The sequence below is a fragment of the Artemia franciscana genome, chromosome 5 (assembly GCF_032884065.1).
Source record: "Artemia franciscana chromosome 5, ASM3288406v1, whole genome shotgun sequence".
Classification (NCBI taxonomy): Eukaryota; Metazoa; Arthropoda; class Branchiopoda; order Anostraca; family Artemiidae; genus Artemia; species Artemia franciscana.
Genome location: NC_088867.1, coordinates 13,634,744 through 13,653,237, shown reverse-complemented (window position 1 = coordinate 13,653,237; position 18,494 = coordinate 13,634,744). Strand labels below are relative to the sequence as shown.

Below are 18,494 nucleotides of genomic sequence, written 5' to 3'. Positions count from 1 at the left end.
AGAGAGAGAGAGAGAGAGAGAGAGAGAGAGAGAGAGAGAGAGAGAGAGAGAAGTTTATTATTAAATACATTATAACATTAAACATAAACACTTAAACATAAATCTTCGTCAGCCTTAATAAGGACTGCAGTTTCAGAAGTCTTCTTCAATCTCCGCTTCTCAGATGCTTAGTAGTTTTGGTTTGATGTCCTTGTTTAACGCTTGAATGCATCATGCTAGGACGGATAGGGTAAAAGAGGAACCGTCATTAGGGAAAAGCTCATAGGTACGCCATAGAAAACTAATTTTGATTATCCCGATGCATGCTCATCCAATTGGTAATGTTAGGAAACCTAATCCTTTCTTGCTGTTATCTAAAGCCGCCTTTGTTAGTATATTCTTTGCTCGATAGGCCAAAAATGTGCAGAGATAAAGTCAAATAATCTTTAGAGCGTAAAACTACCACGAATCAATACTAGTAAATAAATGAAACACACAAAAAAAATAGAATAAACAGCCAAGTCGAACCAAAAATGAGCCAAAATTAACAACAGTGGGGTTGACAACCTACAAGCCTCTTCGAGACAATCACACAATTTAGGATTTACCAAAAAAAAAAAAAAAAAAAAAAAAAAAAAAAAAAAAAAAAAAAAAAAAAAAAAAAAAAAAAAAATGACTGTGGATTGCCAGTTTAATACAGATATACTGATATTTATTCCTTCAAGTCTTAAATTTTTTTATTTATTTAACTAAAAACAGTGAAAACATTTAAGACGTATTTTGTTTTTCGTAAAGTGCAAAATATATAGGGCACGGCTAGGACTCGGCTATTTTATTAGGCCTATTGTATTAGATTAATTATTTGTTATATATTATTAGGTATAAGAAATTATTTATTTAGATAACTTCAAAGAGCACACTGCCTTTCCATGACGAAAAATATAACAGTTAAAAATAGGGATGAAACCTTTTAATTGAGAGTGGATTCTAAAAGAAGTGGAATTTTCTTCAAATTCTATAATCTCAAGTTTCGACATAGTATCAATGTATATGAATATTGATCTAATAGCAGCAGAAATTCTTCTTGAAAGAAAAATATTAAGAAATTTGGACTTAATTAGTGGTAAAACAGTTTTGGAAGTCGGTGTAATTGTGAATTTAGTTTGGTTGTGCAATACGTTGTCTTACTTTTTTCAATTCAGAGGGTTTTTTTGAACAAGTAAATGGATTACCCATGGGGGCCCCTTTAAGTCCCTTATTAGCAAATTGTTTTGTAGAAAATATTGAAACAGTAGCGTTAGATTCATATTTTTTAAAACACAAAATTTGGGGGAGATATATGGATGACATGATTTCAGTATGGAATTATAGGGAGGAGGAATTAAAAGGTTTTTTAGAACATCTTAATTTTTGGGGAGGTGATTTAAAATTTACAATAAAATTAGAAAAGGATAAGAAACCTTCTTTTCTGGATGTTCTTCTTTTAAGAAATGAAAATAGTCTGGATTTCAAAATTTACAGAGAACCTGCTGACAATAATAGATTTTTGTCGTTCTTCTCCGGTCACGCTCGCCTAGTAAAAATTGGTTTAATCATATCCTTAACTGACCGTAATTTTAGAATTTGCTCTCCAAAATTCATTGAGGAGGAATTACTGTTGTTAAAAGAACTTTTAATAAGTAACCATTACCCAGGTTGTTTAATTGACCAGACTTTTTCGAAAACAAGGAAAATATTTCTAGAATTTTCTAAAGATATCCTGGAAATAACAGAAAAGAATGATATTTTTTATACTTTACCATATTCTCCAGGGCCAAGTATAAAACTTAAAAGAATTTTACAAAATAATGGTTTAAAGGTAGCTTTAAAAGGTAGTAATACTTTGGCTAGTTTTTTTAAATTCTGGAAAGGATCGAACTTCCGTAGAGCAAGAAAGTGGGGTTTATAAAATCGCATGTACTTGTGGAAGCTCTTCTGTGGGATGCACAAACCAGAATTTAAAAATGAGATTACTACAACATCATAATTCTATTTCATCGTCCTTAAAGCAAAATTTCGAACCTGAAGATGTCATGTCGGCTCTATCGGAACATATTTATAATTATCCAAATCATTTTATTTTGTTTGTGAGCGTTTCTTTGATTTCTAGGGACCATGGTTTAAAGCAAATTTTCAGGGAAACAATCGAAATTTAAAACAATTTATTCAAGAATAATTCCATAAACAGAGATAGAGGTGAATTTGACTTGACTTCAATTTATTATAATTTACTGGGGTCAAATAAAGTAAATCTCATTTCACCTAAGAGCTCTGACCTCTGTCCACCTGATATGTCAGATAAATCTAATGAACTGGAACCAAAAAGGTCAAGGAGATTTGCTTCCGCTGTTGTATTGGAAAAAAAGCAATAAACTATATGTAATTAGTTTATTGAATAAATTTTGTTTGTTTGTATTAATGTCTTTTAGTTTTACTGCTGATGATGGACACTGTATATGTGTTCAAAATATCCAGTTAAAATTTTTTATATTTGTTTCACTGTCAATTAAAAGGTTTCATCCCTATTTTGAATTGTTATATTTTAATTATCAGAATTAAATAAAATAAACGATTTTATTATTTATTTATGTTATTTTATTATAAATATACTAATGTCAATAAACTGAATAAAATAAAATAAGTAAGATAAATTAAAAAAATTTGTATGCTCAATGATTGCTTTTATATATAAGTAAATTTTGGCTATTTTCTATGTTTGAAGACAAGATAAAAAATTCATTTTTTTTAGTAAAAGGAGTACCATTTCATTTTTTGAACTTATTTTGTTTGGTGGCTGGCGTTTACCCCCCTGGAAAATATCTCCCGCAGAAAATACCTTCTGGCCCCGTGGAAATACCCCCCAAAAATCCTCCCGTGGAAAATACCACCCTCCCGCGGAAAATATACTTTCCACTGGAAAATATTTCCCATGGAAAATATATTCCCTCCCCGAAAAATACCCCCCCCCCCCGTGGAAAATAAGGCTTTCCCAATTTGAAAATTTATTTTTTTCCGTAGGGGAAGGAATTTTGGTACTTGTGTATTATTCGCCACTTACTCAAGTTTACGCTGTGTAAATCTCGAGAACAAACTAGTTTTTTCGTTAGTTTCTTTCAGCTTAGCATGAGACAAGACAAAGACAAGTTACAGAATAGATGGGAAATATATAATCTGGGCTATATATTTGCACATATGGGGGGGGGGAGTAAAGTATTTGGACAATTTGAAGTCAGAAAACAATTCGTATTTCATAATATTCAGAATAATTGTTTCTAACACATTTTGTATGCAGACCCGCTATAATTTACCCCCACCCCCTGATGTGCAAATATATGGTCCAAATTTGTTTATAAAGTAGCGAAGAAACTAACGAAGAAACCAGCTTTTTCTCGATTTTTACCCATCGTAAACTTGAGTGAGTGACGTATGATACACAAGTACTGGAATTTTTCATGGAGAGAGAGCCGGATTTCCTGGTATTATCTAAAATCGATCAGAAATGAAATAAAAAAAAAACAAGTTTTTCAACGGAAAGTAAGAAGCAACATCAAAACTTAAAACGAACAGAAATCATTGCGTATATGAAAGGAGTTTCCCCTTCCGCAAGACCTTGCTCTGTATGCTAAGGTTTAGCTTTTCGTCCTAATTCTTTAAGAACGGTTCCTGAAACACAATGGTCGTTTAATTAGAACAATAAGCTTTGTTTTAAAATTCTAGAAAAAAAAGCGTAAATAAAATTTTCAAATTTGGGAAGCTTTATTTTCCAGGGGAGGGGCTATTTTCCGGGGGGTGTTTTCTGCGGGGGGTATTTTCCGGGGAGTATTTTCTGGAGGAGGTGTTTTCTGGGGGAGTATTTTCTTTGGGGGGGGGTATTTTTAGGGAGTAAACGCCTTGAACCATTTTGGTTCATGCGTTCCGTCCTTAGTGGGACGGAACTATTTGAGTCCATGGTACATCCCGTCATGAAACATGTTTGTATCAAATGAAGAACTGGTAAAGGCTCCTTTTGCTGTGGACACTTTATTGTTTATTTCCATTACTGCTTTTTTGTTGTAAGAAAATTAATGTTTGGTTTTTGTCATTATTTTGGTCCCTTCGTTCTGTTAGCAGTTGGAATCTTTCAGTGCATCCTATAACTGGTTGTGTCACTTACTTGGGTCAAGAAAAACTGGTGAAGGCTCCATTTGCTTCGCACTTGTTATTATTTACTCCCTTCCGAGATCTTTCAATGTATTCTATACCCCATCCTGAGAGATATTTGTGCCAAACAAAACAAACGTGCGAAGGCTCCTTTTGCTTCGCCCTCTTTATTGTTAAATTCCTTTAATGAGTGTTTTTTTGCAAGAGGAGTAATGTTTGGCTTTTTGACATTATTTTGATTCATGCGCCCTACAATAAGTTAAGATGGTTCGATACATTCTATGCCTCGCCAGGATACATATTAGTGTTGTTTGAAGGACTGGTAAAGGCTCTTTTTGCTTTGCATTCTTTATCATTTACTCCTTTTCGTTATTATTGTTTTCGAAAGGAGTAACTCTCATTCATTGATAATATTTTGGGGCATGCGCTCTTGTTATGAGTTGATATCTTCCATTGCATACTATAGCCCCCCGCTTAAAAATATTTTACTGAACAAATAATTGATCAAAACCCCTTTTACTTTGCATCCTTTATCATTTACACTGTTTACTACAGCCTACATAATTCTATAAAAATGTGTACATAAACCGTAGAAAATTACAGAAATTTTGTGGATATTCTACGGTAAAGTCTAGCAAATTATAACCCTACTGATTCCGGTTTGCAAGACGAAGAAGAAGCATGTGAAAGAAAACGTCAATATTCGTCAACGTCTCAATTAAATCACTCAGGAACTGAAACTCATTTGTGGTATTAGTTTGTTATATACTCTAATACCTTCCAGGATCACTGTGTTTAGGAAAAATATGAAGTCTTTAGCTGTTCCTTATCTGTTCCTTATGGACAATCTAATGCTCAGAGATAAGACCCCTCCTCCCTAGATTCTGAAATTTTTTCGCTAGCATATTAAATAAACAATATATAAATTCACCGCCGGTAAGGACTGTAAAGTCTAATGCCGTATCCTTTACCTTTGCGAGCCGTCCTGGCCGAGTTGGTTGGTGCGCTGGATTCGGGATCCTTTGTCTGAGAGGACGCGGGTTCGAATCCCAGTGTACCCAATTCTTCAGTTGGGACGGGGGTCAGTGGCGTGACTCTGTAAGCTTAGCCAGAGTCGACCCAGCTCTAAATGGGTACCTGGAGAAATCTGGGGAAGGTAAACAGGAAGGGTGTGTGAAAGCACAGGATGGCTGGCCCCCAACCCCCCATTGCACTTCCTGGCTGAAGGGCCAAGAAACGGAGATCAGCACCGCCGGTAGGGACTGTAAAGTCTAATGCCGAGTTGGTTGGTACGCTGGATTCGGGATCCTTTGTCTGAGAGGACGCGGGTTCGAATCCCAGTGTACCCAATTCTTCAGTTGGGACGGGGGTCAGTGGCGTGACTCTGTAAGCTTAGCCAGAGTCGACCCAGCTCTAAATGGGTACCTGGAGAAATCTGGGGAAGGTAAACAGGAAGGGTGTGTGAAAGCACAGGATGGCTGGCCCCCAACCCCCCATTGCACTTCCTGGCTGAAGGGCCAAGAAACGGAGATCAGCACCGCCGGTAGGGACTGTAAAGTCTAATGCTGTATCCTTTACCTTTACCTTTATATAAATTCATACCTCCCGTTACATTTTCATGAATTGGTTTCACTTTTCCTGTTCTCTTATAAATCCTTTGTTGTTTCATTATACGTTGCCATCATTAGGGTGGCCAAGCTATCCCTTTTGTTTTCAGTAATCCTTGTCATTTGTCCAATAGCCAAAATAAATAGCGCCTTGTAATCTGCAAAAATAGTGGTGTATCGTTGCGTAATGGATGGTGCCGCTAATCCTGATTTTAATAATGAAACCTAGATATTTAGGGTCGTTCCTTTTCGCTTTCTATTCTACTCTTTTTGCCGAATTCAAAAAAAATATTTTAAATACAAGCAATTGCTATGGTTTTAAGATCTAGATTAAGAATGAGATTCCTTTGAAGATAGCAGAGTTTTTCTCCAAGTTGTTTTTGTGACTATCCTAATCGTTGTAAAACCATTTTATAGATTGACGTAGTTGATGAATCGGATTATTAAGGGATAGTGTCTTTCCCTGGAAGGTGTTTGGAATACTAAATCTTAAGCTGAGTGATAAATTATCAAATAAACTGGAATCTAATAAGAGTTTTCAAGGACCTTAATTAAAATAGGGCTTGTCATATCGATTGTTCTGTTAAGGGCTCAACAGATTTTATTTTGGATTGATGGGAGTAAGTTTATTGAAAATAAAGGCATGTCTGTCTTAAAATTTCGTGAAAAAGTAGTAGTGATTCAAGTATCCTGATTTTATGTGGAGATGCCCCATCTATGGTATCAAGAATTCAAATTATAAAATGGTGCTTTGATATGTTTCAAGCAAAATTGTATTGTCTGCCTTCGGCCTGTATTTTAGTACCAAGAGTGTCGAAAACTAAAGAGCGTAAAAATTAAGCCATCTCCGACATAAAATACGATTAGCGCCATCTATTATTACCTGACCAGTTCTGGAATTTAGTCATAAAGATTACAAGGAAAATGTTAGTTGTTTTTTTTATATATTATTATTATTATTATTATTATTATTCAACCAAAGTCAAGAACCGCTTTTGCCAAAGTGCAAAATAAATATATTTGTGATCATTAAAAAAAATATTCCATGATCTGAACACTAATTTTTTAGTGTTTATAATTGACAGAAAATGGTTCAATTCCTTTTCTCAGATAATATCGGGGCTGATGCACAAAAATTGTGCTTTTAAGTGAAGTCCGAATTAAAAAAAAAAATGAAATTATGCTAGTTTTCAGTTGTTCTGATTATGCTGCGTAACGCTGCACTGTCCGTAGCATTAGTTGCTTTTAATTCCTTTTATACCCATATTGAATTCCCTTTAATTTATTTTATAATAGATTTTCGTTCCTACCAAACCCATATGCTAAATTTTCTTCAAATATTGACTTCCACACTCTTTGATTAAGTCTAAAAACATGATGGATAATTAAGTGACTCAGTCGACTTTAACCAAAAATACTACTACTACCGGCAACTCATCGTGGGATCCAACCAACTGAGACCAATGCAACATCACACGCTCCTCTTCTACACCATTCTGTTCAGAGCTTCATTATTTAATTACTTCCTATGACCTCTCTTTCCTCCATTCAAGGAAGTCCTATTTTTCGTTTGGTTCCAGCTCATTGCCATACTTCTTCGTCCCAAACTTAACTAGAAAGAGGGTATTCAGCCTAAAAGAGTCCACCAAAACAAACAAAGCTGAGAAAAAATCCACCATTAATAAGGATCCAGTGCAGTACTGTTTCACTTACTAGGCTATAATTGCCTCGAAGAGGACCATTCCTCAAAGTCACCCTGCAGCATCGTTTACAGTCATGTTTTTGGTTTAGCCAACTCCTCAAAGGCCCAGCCTGACGCCACTTTAAGACCAGGCACTCAGGGTTTCTATTTTGGGGTAGGGACGAAGGAAGAAGCTTTTGACAGTGCGAAGACCCCAGACTATCGTCAAATATTTTAAATAAATCTGTTGAAGAAGTTAAAAAAGAAGGAAGAAAAAGGTACAATTTAAAGAAGTACTTGGATACCCGTTTCTTTTTCTTTCTTGTTTTTACTTGGCTATTCATTTAATTTATTAGCTTCTCCAAATGCTCAAGTTTAGTTTTTCTTCTATCATTATAATGTTATTAGTGTTTGTATGGTTGGAAGTAGGAAATTTCTCGTCAAGAGCAATTAACTGTTACTGTTTTTACTAAATGGAGTTTTTATTGTAAGATTTATGTCGTCTCAGCCATTAGATTGTACTGTCATTATGATTTACTCCTACCTGATTTATTAGTACTGCACCGTAGCTCTGGAGTTGGACATGATTTATCCAGTACTTAAGTGAATTGGCTTGTCAGTTTGAAATATCAAGCACTTTAATATCTTCCGTTTATCTTGGCTGACTGAAAAACTCTATGAGGTAGCTGAATCTTTATATTTCCTTCTTTTTGTTTTTATATTCTTTATTTATTTTTTTTTCACTGTGACCGTCACAAATACAATAACTTAATAGTATTTAAGTGAAATGGTATGTTATTTTAGAATACCATGCATTTCTGTATCTTCCGCTTGTTTTGACTGACTGAAAAACTCTTTTGAGTAGCTTTTTGTTTTCATTTTGATCCTTTTATTCTCCTATTCTTTATTTTTTTTCTTTTTTACTGTGGATGTCACAAATTAAAAGAAAAAGGGCTAAAGATCTTCTAGAGTCATTGATGGTGCGTAGGGCGTTGAATCGGCGTTTTAGTTGCTGGGTCTTTTTTATAAGAAAAATAATAAGGAGACCTGGCGCCCAGCCTTGCGGCAGCGGTAATCGAATGCCGGGCCCCGTATTGCGAGACAGAGAAGCAATCCACTTCGCAACAACAGGGTACACGTCAAAAATACAATAATTTAAATTGTATTTAAGTGAGCGGATGTGTCACTTTTAAATACCGAACACTTTAATATTTCCTGCTTATTATGACAAACTGAAAAACCTTATGAGATAACTGATTCTTTTCCATGTCCTTCTTTGGTTTTCTTTTTACTGTTTTTATTTATTTTATTTTTTTTTACTGTGGAGGTCACTAGTACGATAACTGGAAAAAAAAAATCAAAGTGGACTGATTAGTCACTTCTAAATAAAAGTACTTAAATATCTTTTGCTTTTCTCGACTGACTGCAGAATATATGAAGCAGCTATTCCTGTATTTCCTTTTCAGTTTTTTTTTTCATTTTTTCTTTTTTTATGTGGACATCATAAATAAAATAATTAAAATAGTAGCGTAATCTAATTAAAAATGGGATGGTTAGTATCTGATTTAGGCTAGAGTGAGAACTTAGTAAATCGTGTAACGCCTTCAAAAGAAGGATTAAAAATAAATAAAGGAAGATAAGCTGAAACAACAACAAAAAACAAAACTGAAGGTAAAATAATAAAAATTGAAGACTGATTCAATTGACAATCTACACGAATAGACTTAAAAGCGTAAGATATGATTTTAAGCTGCCATTTTTTATTTTGGTTTTGTATTACTTTTAGCAGTGTTCTAGTTTTTAGTCCTTCAATATTAATTTCCAATCCATTGTTCTTTTTATAATTGTTTATAAGTTTTTTACTTGATTTTTTCTCCTTGTTCACAGCGAAGAAGACTAGATGATTATTTGGTTATGAACATCCATCTTTATCTGTTTCTTTCTTTCTTTATTGGTCAGAATCTTCCTCTCGAGTATCCACGCCTTCTCTCATCTTTTCTGTCATTTCTAGACAAAGTTTTTCGTTTATTTCTTTTCATTTTTATAATATTGTCAAAATAGGTTTTTTCAAAAGGAAATAAAGATTCTTCTTCCTTAAGGAGAAACTTGGCTGTTGCTCCCTTCAAATGTAAATAGAAAGATTTCGACAATGATATTTTTTTACATGTTTTTTCAAGATTCCTTATTCGAATTATGTATATAAATACTTTTATTTGTTTTTCAGACTTACACGCAGTATATTCCCCTATCTGTATACGATTTGCAATCGTGGATGTGGTCCCCTTCAATATATGTTTTTGATTGTTCTAATGCTGGAATGATAGTTGATTCATTTCGACAATTCGCTGAACAACATGAAAAGGAGTATGAGGTTGGTCATAAATCTGTGCTTTTGTTTCTAATCTCCAAGGAAAAGAAAAAAGACTAAATGATCCATTGACAGTGTAAGTTTTGATAAACTGTTAGAACAGGTCTAATATCCCAGAAAAAATCGCATGAAATATGCTTTTTTTAAACATCCAGTTTGACTAGATCCATACATAGTGTAAGATAAGAGATAAGATTTATTCATCACGAAACACACATACAATATTACATTTTACTATTCCCCCAAAGGCTCTTTGGCCTGTAAAGAAGGAGGAAAATAAACGAGTCACTTATTCAAAGAAGAAGAAAAAAAATAATCACTTACTCACAGAGAGAAGAGCAAAAAGGAGAAGAAAAGAAAATATAAGTAAAATAAAAACTATAGAAAACAAAACTAAATAGACTAATTGATCGAATAGACTAAGTTAATTAAGTAGATCAGTAGATAAAATAAATTCCAATGAAATAATAATAAATATATATACATATACATACATACATATTCATATATATACACACATACATACACATAAAAATAGATAAAATAACTTCTAAGAAGCCAAAGAATTTTTAATAATTTTTTGAAAAAAAACCGAATGAGTGGCACCTTCGAGCTGATTCGGGCAATTTATTCCATACAATATGACTCGTAATTAAAGGATTAAAACTTCAGTTAAATCTCGATATGAACACAAAACGCAAAACAAAGGTCCTCAGAGTTTTTCCACCGAATAATTGATGCACTTTCTTTGAATCCGCAACCCACCTCCTTTGTTACGTTCATGTTTTGTTTTTAAGTTTATCTAACTGGCCTTGTAGCTGGATCATATGATTGAACATACCGAAAACATCCTATAGATTTTATAATAAAATCGTCCTACTAAACTGTTATGGTGAAGATCAGGATTTCTCACAGCTTTTAAAGGGTATAATCGCGAAGAAAAAGAAAAGAAACGAGGAGCCTTTGGTTCAGGATGTTCGAGGTGGAATGAGGGTGGGATGTTCATTAGCTAATTATTTAAATGTGATTAGAAATCTTGGCATTAAGAATTTACTATGGTTTTCAACCATTTTCTCGTTTCTTGAGGGTAAGGGTTCAACCCTCCCCCCCCTGAGGAACAAACCATGAAAAAAAAACACCTCAGAAGCTCTTTCTGTGATTTACATTTGTCTAAAAATGGACAGTTCGAATAAATGGCATAATTTGTAGAAGATAAAAATAAAACCAAACTTTAAGCCAGCCATCCCCTAGTCTACTGCCATGGGCAGTCTGTTTATTCTCAAAGAATAAATTAATTTTTTTAGAGAAGGGACTCTTCTATTCGTCCTTTTTCTATTTGAATCTTGAAGTCTTGTGTTATTTGTCTTCAATTACATTGGATCTGATAATCCAGAATCTAACGGTAAGTAGTTTTTTCCCCTTGGTAACATCACAGATTAAATTGTCTTCTGGTACCTTGTCAAGTCAGATAACGAGTCTGCTAAATTAATGAATGAATTTTGGTCTCCACTGACGTGAAAAAAAAAATGCTTTTTATGTGTGGGGGAGATAAACGAACACTGGTAGTACGAATAAGCAAGCATATCGGTAATTTAGGGAAATGGGACGGGTCTTGGGTGTGCACCGCTCCTAGTTTTCGAAACGGGATCCGAAAATAATCTTGAAGGGTTTGACCTTTCTTCAAATTTGTATTTTTTTGCCCCAATGGCCATACATTAATCCTTTATATATATTTTTCGGACTTTATCTTAAGTATGGGTCAAACGATGTTCAGGGTATGAAATTACCCATTATTATGTACTAGCGTATTATGTTTAGGCTTGCAATTAAAGTTTTCAATTTACCTGTTTTATTCATGAATAAATAGCAAACTATTATGACACTATATTACATGAAACACAGAAAAAAAATCCGGTGTGGACATTCTGTTCCCAAAATTTCAAAGTTTAGAAACGTCAAACTGTTTTAACGATATTAAGTGGGTCGAGCCTAGGCTTTGTGATATTCTGTTATGTCCCTAAAAGAAAAGAAAAGAAACACCTTTCTGTTTTCTTAAAAAGTATACAAGATCGTCTTTCTTTATCTCAGCTTTGGCTGGATATGCTTTTTTTTAAATATATGTTTACTAACTCCAGCTTCCTTACACTATTTCTTGAATAATTTTAGCTGAATGACACTTCTGAAAAGACGTTAGAATTCTCTATTAATACACTATTGTGAAGATGAACATGATTTCATATTTTGAACGGTATAGATAATCGTTTTTGGTATTTCACTGAAATTCAAGGAGATATTTTGGAAACAATGCTCAGGCACCAAAAAAATCTTTAAATCTTAATTTATATTTACTGTTTATTTTTTAGGTAGTATTAAAATTTTTCCTCTTTTGCATTTCTTTACGTTTTTACAAAGGAATTGTATTTAATCAGAAAAGGGAGAGACAATATATCACATTTATTCCTCTCTTAGTGATAGTAAGATAAAATGTAAAGGCATATCCTCGCGAAATTTATCTGTATCTTAAAATTGTCATGTGCATTATTTTAAATTTAACCAAGAAGCTGATAGAAATCTGTACAGTTACATTGAACGATCGTGATTGTTTTAAATATTATATTAAATAAAAACAACAATTTTTTAAAAATGAAAGTAAGGAGCGACATTAAAATTTAAAACGAACAGAAATTACTCCGTATATGAAAGGGCCTTTTCCTATTCAACGTACCGCTCTTTACGCTAAAGTTAAAGACTCTTTCTCTTAACTCTACTTTTTAAAACAGTAAAAAACTGCAATAAGTTCTCTTTATATTTTATGTCTCGAGAAAAATTTTTCCTTCAGGTCAAGGGCCTACCCATGGGCACTGTTTTGTCTCCTTTTTTGGCAAATTTTTACATGGATTTCATAGAACAGTCTGCTTTGAATAGTTTCCCCTTAAAACACTCTCTCTGGTTTCGTTCCGTTGATGATATTCTTGCTGTTTGGGTACATGGTCAGGACTCTCTAAAAGATTTTTTGGTACATTTGAATTCTTTTGATTCGAATCTTCAATTTGCAATAGAACTGGAAAATTCAGGAACCCATAATGATCGGTATCTACATTTCTCGTCAAATCACCCTCCTTGTGTAAAAAGAGGGGTAGTAATTTCTTTAGTCGACAGGGTTCTAAAAATATGTTCACTTAATCATATAAAATCCGAGTTAGATTATGTTAAAGATATTCTATTCTGCAATAACTACCCAATCAGCCTCATTGAAAATATAATAGATAGACGATTTAAAAAGATAAAACAGGAAAATAGGGAGCCCGTCCCCCTTGATTCAGTTACACTGGCAATTGAGAAAAAAACTTTCACTACATTACCATACGTCTCGAAACTCAGCGTTAAACTTGGAAAATTTAAAAAAAAAACATAATCTCTCTGTTTCTTTCAAAACTGAACAAAAAGTTGGACATTTTTTTCAACTAGGGAAAGGATAAAACGGAACCTATACTAGGTAGTCGTGTCTACAGAGTCCCGTGTTCATGTGGAAAATTTTACATTGGAAGGACCCATCAACAACTAGGGGAACGATTGCAAGAACACAAAATTTCAATAGATAAGTCCCTGAGATGGGAAAATAAAAATGACAACTTTGATTCAGCTCTAGCCCAGCATATATACGAAAATTCTGACCATTTAGTTCTTTTTGAAGAGGCAACTTTAATATCTACCGTAAATGGCCTACCGCAATCTTTTAAAGAGGCAATTGGGATAAAAAAAACATATAAATAGAAATTTGGCTATAAATAGAGACACGGGAGATATTTCATTAAGCCCAATTTATAATAATTTAATATTAAAAGACTCTATGAATATTTTCGCCCAGTCTAATTTAGGACAACCTGTCCGCATATTTAATGAAAACCGAAATTGTAGACAGGCGAAATCTGTTGCAAGGCAAAGGATACTTATTCAATCTAATTGGCAACTTCTCTTTCATTGATTTCAAGTTGGTTTTTGTTGTTTGATTCAGTGTCGTTTTTCCTCTCGTGCAGTTCACTTAAAAAGGTTAGAATTTGCTGTTCTTTCTTCTTTGTTTCTTTTTTTTCCTCTTTTTTTTGAGCACTGAGGATGACTTGGCGGAGGTCCTTGTCGAAATATTTGCTTGTTTTTCATATTTTGCGACTGGCTGATAAAATCCTCGTCTTTCACCTATTTGTTTTTTCTCTTTTCGTTTATTATTTCCTTTCTTTGTTTTCATACGTCATACTTCTAATTTAGTCGTATATTGCCATTTTAAGAATCATAAATGCTATCATTTTCTTTAATGGTTTGTTTTGACATTTACCCTCATAAAACGTATTTACTGTCATCATCTCCCCATATCTTGGTAAATGTTTGCTATGCCACTCTGTTTGTTACTTTCTATATTGTCTTAAGATCTTTTAGTGCTTTGCTATCTTTTTGTGTCAATATCCGACAGCTGTGGGCGAAGGAAAATCGGTTTTAAACCAAATTGAGTCGATTTGTATTATCGAGTCGATATATATATTATCGTTAGTTTTCACTCTTTTGTTATATTAAATAAAAAAAAACTAATTTTTTTAGCTGAAAGTAAGGAGCGACATTAAAACTTAAAACGAACAGAAATTACTCCGTATATGAAATGGGTTGTCCCCTCCGCAATCCCTCGCTCTTTACGCTAAAGCTTTTAATTGTTTTAAAAAATAGAATTGTGGCAAAGAGTCAAACTTTAGCGTAAAGAGCGAGGGATTGCGGAGGGGACAACCCATTTCATATAGGGAGTAATTTCTGTTCGTTTTAAGTTTTAATGTCGCTCCTTACTTTCAGCTAAAAAAATTAGTTTTTTTTATTTAATTTCTGAACGTTTTTGAATTAATGTATGTTTGGTTTTGGCTCTCCTCACATAAATTATTAAAATGAAATTTGTATATTAATTCTTTTTTTGGCTAAATGGCTTTCTCTTAGTTTCGATCAGACGATTTTGAGAAATAAAGGGTGGAGAAGGAGGTCTAGTTGCCCTCCAATTTCTCGGTTACTTAAGAATGCAACTAGAACTTTTAATTTTTAACGAATGTTTTTATTAGTAAAAAATATACGTAATTTAAGAATTAACTTACGTATCAAACTTTCATAATCTTATATTTTTATTATGTATACGAGGGGGTTTGTACCCTCGTTAATACCTCGCTCTTTACACTAAATCGTAAGTTTTGTCCCAATTCTTTAAGAATGACCCCTGAACCAGAAAGGCCGTAGAATAAATAGTTTAAATTACTAAAAATACTTTAGCATAAAGAGCGAGGTATTTATCTCCTCCTAAATACCTCGCTCTTTATGCTAAAGTATTTTTAGAACCCCTCATTTGCGTAATAATCTCTGTTCGTTTTAAGTTTCAATGCTACCCCTTCCTTTCATTTGAAAAAACGTTTTCATATTTATTTTTCATTGTTTTCTTATAGTAATGCTAGAAAATCCTGCGCCCTTTTCATTGAATTTTTCTTCCCCCATGACAGATTCCTCCAAGGAAAGATCCTCCAACATAGCCCCCTCCCCTCAGCCCCACCCCCAAACAAAATAAAATCTCCCTGAAAACGTCTGTACACTTCCCAATAACCATTACTATATGTAAACACTGGGTCAAAGTTTGTAACTTGCAGCCCCTCCTCCAGGGATTGTGGGGGAGTAAGTCATCTCCAAAGACATAGTTATTATGGTTTTCGACTATGCTGAACAAAATGGCTCAAAATTTTGATTCGTTGACTTTGGGAAAAAATGAGCGTGGGAGGGGGCTTAGATGCCCTCCAATTTTTTGGTCACTTAAAAAGGGCACTAGAACTTTTCATTTCCGTTAGAATGAGCCCTCTTGCAACATTCTAGGACCACTTGGTCTATACGATGACCCCTGGGAAAAAGAAAAAAAGAAAAAAAAAAAAAAAACAAACAAATAAACACGCACCCGTGATTTGTCTTCTGGCAAAAAATACGAAATTCCACATTTTTGTAGATAGGAGCTTGAAACTTCTACAGTAGGGTTCTCTGATACGCTGAATCTGATGGTGTCATTTTCGTTAAGATTCTACGTCTTTTAGGGGGTGTTTCCCCCTATTTTCTTAAATAAGGCAAATTTTCTCAGGCTCGTAACTTTTGATGGGTAAGACTAAACTTGATTAAACTTATATATTTAAAATCAGCATTAAAATGCGATTCTTTTGATGTAGCTATTGATATCAAAATTCAATTTTTTAGAGTTTTGGTTACTATTGAGCCGGGTCGTTCCTTACTACAGTTCGTTACCACGAACTGTTTGATTCTCCCATCATAAGAGTTCTGTTCTAAAACTAAACGCGGATCTGGAGCAAAATCTTAGCGGGTTGGGGCAATGTGACAAGGGCCCCAATAATTGACAAAATGGATAAGTTTACTTAAAAAGATAGAAAAAACAGAATGTGTGCCAAAATCTTGAGGGGGGAGGCCTGGAACGCTCCCTTGGATCTGCCCCTGTATAGAATTGCGTTGATTTGCGTTAACGGTAATATTTCGTAGAATCTGGCCCATGGGCATAGGCAGCATCTTCTCTAGGGGGGCAGCGGATTTTTTGATAAGGGGGGGATGAAGTTATGTTGATTGATAATATCTCTCGATTCTTATCATTAAACTTATTTACAATACAACGTGGTAGTGTTGTGTGTAGAGTTGCCACAACGGTCAGTTCCAAAAGTGCTAAAAGTGCCCAATTTTACGTGTTACACAGCAATTTTCTTTGCTAAAGTAAAAAAAAAATGTCTCCGTTTAAGTGTACTTGGATTAGTACCCAAAAACTCCCTGAAAAGACAAGACCTTTTCATCACAGCCTAGATCGTTGAAAAGACCATCCTTCACACCAATATCAAGACTGACTAGTGCCACCTGCATTATAACTTTTGTATTGTAAATAAGCAAACTTACTTGAAACAGGTCGACATTATAGAGATGTGATCCTTTTTAGACCTTCTGTATCTCTCTAGAGTATTCAAGTTGGGGAGTGAAGATTGCGAAGGTCTCTTTGCAGTTTATGGAACTGGGCGGGACGTTTTCCACGCTACGATGAGCCTGAACCTGAAGCAATTCTAGTATCTGGAAAACTATCTTTGGTTCGGTGATAGGCACACATGTCACCAAAGAGGTGGAACTTAAACTCCCATCAAAGAGGTTTTTGACCTCTTCATCGCAAACTGCAAAGCAAATTACTCACGAGTGGAGTACTTTGTGATTGATGAAATGCTAGTTACATCTAGAGGACGGTGCAGATTCAAGAAGTAAATTTGTTCGAAACCGAACGGGTTTGGATTCAAGATTTAATGTGTAGCGGCCTTGAAGACATTTTATCTATCTTATGTCTTCGTCTACACTGGAAAGGAAGCACCTATAGTTGAAATCCAAGATGCTTCAGTTCCATCGTGAGCATAACCCTTGTCGATCTCTTCAAGAGCTGGAACACCAGCATCACAGCCGGCAACTGGTTGACGTCCATAGAGCTCATTGAAATGCTCAGACCCTTGAGAAGGACTTACGTAAACACGGGATATGAGAGTAGTAAACCAGACATCATCATGACGTACAACGCAACAAAAAATGGAGTGGACTCTCTAGACCAAAAGTGGTCCACTTACACGATTAGCCGCTGCATGAAAAGATGATTGAAGGAGTTGTAGCATGAGATAATGGACATAGGTGGAGTTAATGCCGATATCATTCTGAGTTACCCAACACCCCAAGAAAAGACTCGACCTGAAGAAAAAGGCTGATAGTGCTAGGACGATCCCTCATCGACTGGCAAATTAGGATCAGAGGAACCCTCCAAAGGATCCCACGAGCACTGCGTAATTTGATTATAAACCATACATGGTTTTCAGCTGAGAATGTCCCCCCCCGTGTTTTTTTCAGGTTCCAATGACTGAAAAGGTCGTTGCGTCATTTACCCCCTAAGGCAGGACAAAAAATCCAAATATACGTGCAGTTCCTGCCAAAAAATATATCTGTGTACGGAATATACCAAGTCCCTCTGCCCTAAATGCGAATATTGGGATCATTTTTGTGTTTTAGTATTTCAGACTGATATATCTGAATATTTTGTAAGTGAAATTGGGATAAATTTGCAACTGCATTTTTATCGAATTTTAAAAAGTAAGGTTTCGCAAACCCCATCATGCAGTTAGTCCAACATTTTTCCCCCTGCCAGTAAAGGGTTAAAGTTGGGAGATATTAAATATGAAAATTGATATGTCTGTGTGTCGGACCAAAAATCCATATTGAATATAGAAATATAAATATCGATATCGGAGATAACTTCGAAGACCACACTGCCTTTCCATGACGAAAGTAAAACAGTTCAAAATAGGGATGATACCTTTTTATTGACAGTGAATAGATATAAAATTATTTAACTGGATATTTCGAACACATATACAGTGTTCATCATCAGCAGTAAAGCTCCTATTACTGCTGATGATGAACACTGTATATGTGTTCGAAATATCCAGTTAAATAATTTTATATCTATTCACTGTCAATAAAAAGGTATCATCCCCATTTTGAACTGTTTTACTATCGATATCGGAAACAATATTTGGAAATTTCTGTTTATTTCCAGCTTTTCCAGCTGTCTACCAGTGAACATCCAACAGAACATTCCAAC

General features: G+C 34.5%; 1 protein-coding gene across 2 annotated transcripts in view; it reads left to right on the top strand.

Annotated features, from left to right (window-relative positions):
- Window positions 1–18,494, top strand: part of LOC136026998 (regulatory-associated protein of mTOR-like) — a 272,404-nt gene that overhangs the window by 51,182 nt on the left and 202,728 nt on the right. For both annotated transcript variants that reach the window (XM_065703879.1, XM_065703880.1), the window contains one exon: window positions 9,671–9,817. In XM_065703879.1, the coding sequence (XP_065559951.1) occupies window positions 9,671–9,817 (147 nt within the window). The remainder of the gene's footprint in view (window positions 1–9,670; window positions 9,818–18,494) is intronic.